This window comes from Nomascus leucogenys, chromosome 18 (assembly GCF_006542625.1).
Source record: "Nomascus leucogenys isolate Asia chromosome 18, Asia_NLE_v1, whole genome shotgun sequence".
Classification (NCBI taxonomy): domain Eukaryota; kingdom Metazoa; phylum Chordata; class Mammalia; order Primates; family Hylobatidae; genus Nomascus; species Nomascus leucogenys.
Genome location: NC_044398.1, coordinates 25294347 through 25303014, shown reverse-complemented (window position 1 = coordinate 25303014; position 8668 = coordinate 25294347). Strand labels below are relative to the sequence as shown.

At 57.9% G+C, this 8668-nt stretch overlaps 1 protein-coding gene across 2 annotated transcripts; it reads left to right on the top strand.

The window, feature by feature from the left end:
• The first annotated feature begins 4222 nt into the window (after positions 1-4222).
• On the top strand, positions 4223-6327 carry COMTD1 (catechol-O-methyltransferase domain containing 1). Of its 2 annotated transcripts, XM_003271286.4 has the most exons (7): positions 4223-4452; positions 4573-4700; positions 4946-5051; positions 5140-5258; positions 5326-5380; positions 5571-5704; positions 6073-6327. In XM_003271286.4, exons 1-7 carry the CDS (start codon positions 4359-4361, stop codon positions 6223-6225), a joined length of 789 nt encoding a protein of 262 aa, XP_003271334.1. In that variant the 5' UTR covers positions 4223-4358; the 3' UTR covers positions 6226-6327. The 2 variants fall into 2 exon arrangements, with proteins under 2 accessions (XP_003271334.1, XP_030653464.1); XM_030797604.1 differs by lacking the exons at positions 4223-4452; positions 4573-4700 and having other exon boundaries at positions 4712-5051; positions 5571-6327.
• Positions 6328-8668: the final 2341 nt, after the last annotated feature.

The window sequence follows — 8668 nt, the reverse complement described above, 5'->3', positions numbered from 1 at the left end:
TGAAGTTTCACACTGAAAGCCATATTGCCAACCTCTGTTGGGGAATCGGAAGCTCTGGCCATACTGGGCCCATCTTCCCACTTGGCATCCAAGGCTAAAGCCAAGTGGCCACCATGTCCCCTGGTGGAGGGTGAGCTCTGGAGTGCTCCAGTACCCACCACCCCCTATCGCTTTGCCCTGCTTACTTCACCTGCCTGGCCCCAAAAGGCATCTGAACTCCAGTCCCTTAGGATTGATTCTCTGACCTTACCCTTCTGCCTCCTGCCCTGCTCAGTCCCGGGGATCCTGGGCGACAGCGCCCAGCCTGTGTGATGCTAGCAGGGCTATGAGAAATAGAAGTGGGGCCAGTAGGATGGAAACTCAGGGGTCTCTTCCAGACTTGTTTGTGTGGACAGCTGTTCCCAGTGACCCAGTTCAGCTAAGACTGTCAGGCTATCTGCGTCTGTCTGTATCAGTCTACTCAGCCTGAACTGGCCCCCTCTCTGCCTGGTGGGGGCCTAAGTGCGGGTGCTGATGCCCATTTTCTCTGCCCTGATGAGGCTTCAGTTTCCTTGGTGCTTAATGGGGCAATGGTATTTGGCCAAAACACACCTGAGACAGGTGGAAATGACCTCCCCTGCCCATTCCCTCCCCTGGGGGCTGCTACCCACATCCACAAGGCCCTTTGGGGAGGCTCAGCTCCCCCCCACCCACTACCAGGCCCACTGCCAGGAGAAGAATCAAAACCGACTCTGTCTTCAGCCTCCAGGCTTCTAGGAAAAAGCCCTAGAACAGATTCAGAGGCAACACTTTGCTCCCTTCATGGTGAGCTGAGATGCTGGTGCCACCATGCAAGAGACAAGAAATGAGTAGCAAAAAGGGGAGGGAGGTGGAAAAATTAAATTTTGCGTGATCAGCAAGGTTTCAAACAATCGCTCGCCAACTGAAGTGGGTGCCATGTCTATAAGTCATTCTGTTTTATAGACCATTAGGATCTCCAGAGAGAACCTGCATGGAGACCACTGCTTTTTGTTGAAATTAAAATGTCAGAGAAAAAGAAATAGAACAAAACAGGGAATCTGCAATTAATTACCAGGCCATAAAAATTCAATAATCAGGAAGCAGAGCGGCCGCCTGCCCAGAGGTGTCAGAGCCAGCGTAACAAGAATGGAATACATTAATCTTTTCAAATTAGTTTTTTAATCTGACGGGGATATATGGTGACATGCCTCCCCTCCCCACCCGCTCCCCCTCAACCTCCACCGCTCCGGCCTAAAGCCAGGCTGTAGGAGGGAGTTTCAGTGTGAGCTGGGGGCCTACTGCAACTTGGACCCCCGGGCTGAAGGGAAGGAGCCGTCCACGGCCCCACCTGAGCGCAGGGCCCTCAGGCCAGCTCGAGCTCGGCCCTCGTCCCAGCAGAGGAGCCAGGAAGGCCTGTTCCCCCTGGGTCCCAGGGTACAAGGGAGCGGTAGGCGCATTTCCTCTGTTGGCTGCGGGGTCTGGGCGGTGGTCTCTGAGCTTTCCTGCTCTGGAAAATGGGAACAAGATCACAGCCGCCCCCAGATCCTGGATGCATTGTGCCTGGTGCCTGGCAGGTCCTCAATAAAGGGGCCCTGCTGTTACTATTTTTACTCCTGGCAGCAAGGAGCGCCGGGCAGCGCCAGGACTCTAGTCAAGGGCATTTATTTAGTGCCTGCTGTGTGCTCAGCCCTGGGAAGGAGAGACCAGCAGCCTCAATCCTTACCCGCAGAATGAGGCTCACGGTCAAGTTAGAGGCCAAGCAGGACGTAGAGGGTCAAAGAGTAAAGGGCAAAGAGCTTGTCCTCCAGCAGGGCTGCTGGCCCAGTGGCAAGTCCCAGGCGGGCCGAAAGGGCACCCAGGCACGGAGACAGCAGGCTCTGCCCCACACAGCCGTGTGCTCCGGGTGCTGCCAGCTGGCTGGTCAAAGAACCAGCCCCACCCTGTCTCTGATTAGAGGCCGTGCCCTCCCGCCCGGAGCCTCACCCCAGAGCTCCGCCTCCTCCTTCCTCGCTTCCACTAGGCCCAAGGTTCCTGCAGCTCAGATCACTGCAAGTTTCTGGCCTTCATCCTCAGCCAAGCCACTCTCTTACTAACCCCTCAACAAGCCGGCCTCTGGGCCTCGCTCAGGCTGAGCCCCTGCCTGGGATGCCCCCCAGTGGAGCTCAATGCCTAGTCAGCGTTGCTAAAATGGACTCGGCTGGGTGCGGTGGCTCACGCCTGTAATCCCAGCACTTTGGGAGGCCTAGGCGGGCGGATCACATGGTCAGGAGTTCGAGACCAGCCTGGCCAATATGGTGAAACCCCGTCTCTACTAAAAGTACAAAAATTAGCCAGGCATGGTGGCGGGCATCACATGGTCAGGAGTTCGAGACCAGCCTGGCCAATATGGTGAAACCCCGTCTCTACTAAAAGTACAAAAATTAGCCAGGCATGGTGGCGGGCACTTGTAGTCCCAGCTACTCGGGAGGCTGAGGCAGGAGAATCGCTTGAACCCGGGAGGCGGAGGTTGCAGTGAGCCGAGATCATGCCACTGGGCTCCAGCCTGGGTGACAGAGCAAGACTCCATCTCAAAAAAAAAAAAAAAAAAAAAAGACTCTTACAGCCTCCACCCCAGGGGACATCTGCAGAGCAGCAGGAAGATAACCGTCTGCCCTTCGGACTTTGACTCCTTTTAAAGGCAACATGACAGCTCACTAAGTGCCAGGCCCCATGTAAGTCCTCCGCCTGGATTTTCTCATTTGGTCCCCTGGGAGGTTGGGACTATTCATAACCCCATTTCACAGCAGCAGAAGTCGTGAAGCTTAGGCCACCCGCCAGCTGTGTGTGACCTGCATCTCTGAAACCAGCTTCACTAAGAATACCAACCAGAGGCCAGGCACGGGGGCTCACGCCTGTAATCCCAACACTTTGGGAGGCTGAGGCAGGAGGATCACTTAAAGCCAGGAGTTCAAGACCAGCCTGGACAACATAGTAAGACCTCTTCTCTTTAAAAAAAAAATTTTTTTTTTTTTAATTAGCTGGGCACAATGGTGACCGCCTGTGGTCCCAGCTACTTGGGAGGCTGAGGCAAGAGGATTGCTGATCCTGGGAGCTCGATGCTGCAGTAAGCGGTAATCTTGCCACTGCACTTCAGCCTTGCCAGAGACCTTGCCAAAAAAAAAAGAAAAAAAGAACACCAAGGCCAGGCACGATGGCTCAGGCCTGTAATCCCAGCACTTTGGAAAGATGAGGCAAACGGATCACTTGAGGCCAGGAGTCCGAGACCAGCCTGGCCAAAATAGCAAAACCCGTCTCTACAAAAAATACAAAAATTAGTTGGGTGTGGGGGTGCGTGCCTGTAGTCCCAGCTACTCCAGAGTCTGAGGCAGGAGAATCGCTTGAATCGGGAGGTGGAGGTTGCAGTGAGACAAGATTGTGCCACTGCACTCCAGCCTGGGTGACAGAGCGAGACTCAGTCTCAAAAAAAAAAAAAAGGACAGCATCTTTCACCTCCTCCGGAGTTTGGCGCATGGCAGAGGTTCAATCAGTGCTCTCTGGACAGTGTTTCAGCAGAACAACCTCGCAAGGGAGCTTCACCGGCTTTCTCCCGAAGGTGTCTTCATTCCAACCTACGAACATAACAGCAGCTGCCACTTACATATTGTGCTACTGTGTGCGAAGCTGTGGGATCTGGTGCCTTTTATGGTAAGATTGTGGGCCTCATTTTACAGGAAGGAAACTGAGGCTCAGAGAGACTGGCAGGCCCAAGATCAGACACTCGTATCCATCTGGCCCCCAAAGGCAGGATTTTAACAGCTAAGAATATGGTCTCAGTTCCACAGGTCCACCCCAGGGCTCCTGAACCCCAACTCGAGGCTGCATGCACTCAAACCAGTTCCCTCACTCCTTCAGCCTGATGCTTTGGGGCATCTTGCCCAGGAGGCCTTCCCCCTTTAATCTGTATCTCTTGTACTTGTGACTATTTTGTAACTTACACTGGCGCCCTCCATACACAATCCACATATGCCCCCAATGGCCCTCAGAATAAATGGTGGCGAGGAGAAAAAAAGCACTGGCAGGAAGGGAATGCACGCAGGCACCTGGACTGCGGGCACAGGCGGGAAAATTCAGATCTAAGAGCTTGGCCTGCTCCCGGCAGGGGCGCAGTTCCCGGCGCGGCCACCAGATCGCGCCCGGCTCTCTCGGGCGGGGCTTGCAGTAAGGCTGTGTGGCCGCCAGATGATGCCCGAGACCGCGGCTCCGCGGGCAGCGCCCCGACAAGGTGGAGCCCGGCGAGCCCGCGAGTCCAACCAAAACCTGTCCCAGGAGCTCCAGCGCACGTGACCTGCCACTGCCTCCCGCCGCCTCCTGCCCGCGCCATGACCCAGCCGGTGTCCCGGCTCTCCGTGCCCGCCGCGCTGGCCCTGGGCTCAGCCGCGCTGGGCGCCGCCTTCGCCACTGGCCTCTTCCTGGGTGAGCAGGACCTGGTCCTGGCGGGCGGGTGGGCGGGCGCAGAGGAGGTCGCGGCATGGCTCAGGTTAACCCTGTGGCCGCAGAGCCCCGGACCCTGACCCAACACCCTCTCCCTGGCAGGGAGGCGGTGCCCCCCATGGCGAGGCCGACGAGAGCAGTGCCTGCTTCCCCCCGAGGACAGCCCCCTGTGGCAGTATCTTCTGAGCCGCTCCATGCGGGAGCACCCGGCGCTGCGAAGCCTGAGGCTGGTCAGCAGGGCGCGGGACGGAAACGGGCGTCCCTCTCGACCCCTGCGGGTCCCACGTGGCTGTGTGACCTTGGGCTGGGCCGTGGCCCTCCCTGGGCTTCCGGCTTCCCTGGGCCGGGTGCGGTGGGCGTTCCCGGAGGGCCTGTCCCCAAGGCCACGCCCAGAACCGCGCCCCTGGGGGCTTGGGACCCCCAGGGCGAAGGCGGGTGACCCGCATGGCTGGTGCCACCCTGTCCTTTCACGCAGCTGACCCTGGAGCAGCCGCAGGGGGATTCCATGATGACCTGCGAGCAGGCCCAGCTCTTGGCCAACCTGGCGCGGCTCATCCAGGCCAAGAAGGCGCTGGACCTGGGTAGGGGCACGCGGCCGGGATCCCGGAGGGCCGAGGTTTCCGGGCCGACCCCCACTCTGGGCTGAGCCCGTCTGTGTCCTGGTCCCAGGCACCTTCACGGGCTACTCCGCCCTGGCCCTGGCCCTGGCGCTGCCCGCGGACGGGCGCGTGGTGACCTGCGAGGTGGACGCGCAGCGCCCGGAGCTGGGACGGCCCCTGTGGAGGCAGGTGAGCGCCCGCGCCTAGCTCTGCAACCCCAGGCGGGGGCGCAACGGCTGACCCGCTCCCTCCGCAGGCCGAGGCGGAGCACAAGATCGACCTCCGGCTGAAGCCCGCCCTGGAGACCCTCGGTGAGCACCGAAGCGGGAAGGGCTTTGTGGCCATTGCAAACGAGGCCGCTGTGTGGCCGAGCTGTGACTGGGCCTGCCGGGCAGGTTAAGGGCAGGGCCGGCTGTCACAGCGCCCGGCCCGGCCTAGGAGGGGCCTCAGGGCCGCCGGGGCCGCGGACTCAGCCTCACCTGCCCTCCCATCTCCCGCAAGACGAGCTGCTGGCGTCGGGCGAGGCCGGCACCTTCGACGTGGCCGTGGTGGATGCAGACAAGGAGAACTGCGCCGCCTACTACGAGCGCTGCCTGCAGCTGCTGCGACCCGGAGGCATCCTAGCCGTCCTCAGAGTAAGGGATCCACTGCGGGGGAGGAGAAAGCACCCTCTCGGGCCGGGTCCCCATCTTTTCCCTTGACTCCTCTTATACCCCAAAGCCCCACCCAGTCCAGTCAAGTAGGCTCGGGCCCGGGTACCCAGGCTTTCCTCCGCTTTGGTTCTCAGTCTCCGGCTCTGGTCACCTCCCGCCCGGGCACCTCCCTCCGAGGCCCCGCCTCCCGCCCAGACACCTCCCTCCGAGACCCCGCCTCCCGCCTGGGCACCTCCCTCCGAGACCCCGCCTCCCTCCTGGGCACCTCCCTCCGAGGCCCCGCCTTCCGCCCGAGCACCTCCCTCCGAAGCCCTGCCTCCCACGGCCCGGTTGGCCCCGCCCCCCCGCAGGTCTTGTGGCGCGGGAAGGTGCTGCAACCTCCGAAAGGGGACGTGGCGGCCGAGTGTGTGCGAAACCTAAACGAACGCATCCGGCGGGACGTCAGGGTCTACATCAGCCTCCTGCCCCTGGGCGATGGCCTCACCTTGGCCTTCAAGATCTAGGGCTGGCCCCTAGTGAGTGGGCTCGAGGAAGGGTTGCCTGGGAACCCCAGGAATTGACCCTGAGTTTTAAATTCGAAAATAAAGTGGGGCTGGGACACACGACCTCCTGAGCCTCCGTGTGTGGCGCTGGATGGGGAAGGGAGGGAAGGCCCAGCACAGACAGCTCCTGCCTTCAGTGAAAGGGGCCTTGAGGTTCGTCCCCTCCCTGGCGCCAGGTCTGTGGCCCTACTGCAGGAACCTCCAGCTGGCAGGAGGCAGGTTACAAAGTTTTAACTGGCCTGGCCACGTGTAATGGCCAGAGACCCCAGCACCTCGGGCTTGTCTGCCTCCTACATCTCTCCCTCAGGGCAGGTGAAGCTCTGGTTCCCAGCAGCTGGGACTCGTGGAGGGCCACGTCTGGTGTCTGACAACAGGAAAGAGGATTGCAGGGGACCACGGGTGTCACTTGTGTGCTTTTGTAGGTGATGCCAGTTCTGCTGGCGGCTTGCTCATATCTTCACAGCACAGTAAGCTCCCCAGCCTCACCTCTCCAGTGGAGGCCCTGGTGGGGGAACATCATGAGGGCCAGGCCAGTTGGCCTGGACCTGAGAACCTCGGGGTTGACTTGAGTCTCCTGCTGTCTCCTTGAAATTCTGAAGGGAAGTGAGGGGGATCACTGGCCAGGGAGGCGTGAAGCAGACAAGCCTATAGGTACAGCAGTTGTTACCACACTCCCTAGAGGATGAAGAGAATTTCAGGCTTTCCTGAACCATCTGCCTATGAGGGGAGGTGGAGAAGGAACCAGGCCTCATGGAGCACCTTCGATCCAGGTGCTCTGCTTCTCATTTAAATCTCCCCAACCTCACAGATCTTATCTCCACTGACAGATGAAGGTCAAATTCTTTCCACTGACACTGCCTCAGGCATAAGTGGCATTAGCCTGGAATTCAAGCAGCCTTTGCCACTACCTGGTAAGCCTCGGTGGTGGGAAGTGTCCCTGGAGACCGCTGGAAGCAGGGCTAAAAGAACCACATGAGGTTGGGCGCAGTGGCTCACGCCTGTAATCCCAGCACTTTGGGAGGCTGAGGCAGGTGGATCATTTGAGGTCAGGAGTTCGAGACCAGCCTGGTCAACATGGTGAAACCCGGTCTCTACTAAAAATACAGAAATTAGACAGGCGTGATGGTACACGCCTGTAATCCCAGCTACTCGGGAGGCTGAGGCAGAATTGCTTGAACCCCGGAGACAGAGGTTGCAGTGAGCCGAGACCGCACCACTGCACTCCAGCCTGAGCAATGGAGCAAGACTCCGTCTCCAAAAAAAAAAAAAAAAAAAAAAACCACATGAGCTCACAGCTCCTGGGACAAACTTTGCATTTTGGACACTATGCAAGACCGTGGCTGGAAACCTACCCTTTTCTAACTCATAAAAGCATATTAGGATGCACATGGGGCCGGGCGCGGTGGCTCAAGCCTGTAATCCCAGCACTTTGGGAGGCCGAGGCAGGCGGATCACAGGGTCAGGAGATCGAGACCATCCTGGCTAACATGGTGAAACCCCGTCTCTACTAAAAATACAAAAAATTAGCCGGGCGTTATGGCGGGCGCCTGTAGTCCCAGCTACGCGGGAGGCTGAGGCAGGAGAATGGCGTGAACCCGGGAGGCGGAGCTTGCAGTGAGTAGAGATCGTGCCACTGCGCTCCAGCCTGGGCGACAGAGCAAGACTCCGTCTCAAAAAAAAAAAAAAAAAGGATGCACATGGGTGAATAGGTTCAATTTACTCTAAGCAAATCCTTGACAAACAGCTAACTCACTTGTGCCACACCTCAGTCCAAATTACTGTAGCCACTGCCCAATAAAGGGCCACCTATTAGCTAAGGGGCAGCAGTCCCCATGACTAGGGTTTTTCTCTTTAGAGGACCACCAGCAGTGATTAGTTCACACTGCAAGAGTTGCTTTCAGGCCTAGCCTGCATGGACATCTTTTCATCTGTTTCTCCTCTTACCTGACTCAAGCTGGCTCAAATTCTAACCTTCTGTCAGTTAAGTCATGTCTGGAGAGGGCTTTTCAGAGAACCATGATTCACATGGGCCATTCAAGCCAGTCCCCTAGGAATATTGGGACCACTAGAGGGGTCTTCATGCCCCCAACCCTCCTGTGTGGAGAGCTTGCTTGAGCTCTGGTCTCTCACTAGCTTCTTAACCTGCAAGTTTGTAGCATGTATCATTTCTTGGGTGGTGAGTCCTTCCATTTCCTTACCCGTTTCTTATCACTCAGGCTCTACCATTCTTCAGGTCTACTATTACAGATTTGTTGAACAAATCTTCTCCAACCTTTAATCATATCCTTCCAATTATCTTCTCCTATCAGAAAATGTGCTCTTTCCTACTTTTCCAACCAGAACCACCTATTAATGTCTCATTCATGCCCAGATGAAGGCCAATGCCACACAGCCTAAAGGGGTT

Excerpts from the sequence above, each read along its gene's own strand:
- COMTD1 (XM_030797604.1), top strand. The coding sequence starts at position 4,915 with ATGGCTGGTGCCACCCTGTCCTTTCACGCAGCTGACCCTGGAGCAGCC. Across the intron at positions 5,052-5,139 it reads CAAGAAGGCGCTGGACCTGG|GCACCTTCACGGGCTACTCC; the intron begins GTAGGGGCACGC and ends TCCTGGTCCCAG. Across the intron at positions 5,381-5,570 it reads GCCCGCCCTGGAGACCCTCG|ACGAGCTGCTGGCGTCGGGC; the intron begins GTGAGCACCGAA and ends ATCTCCCGCAAG.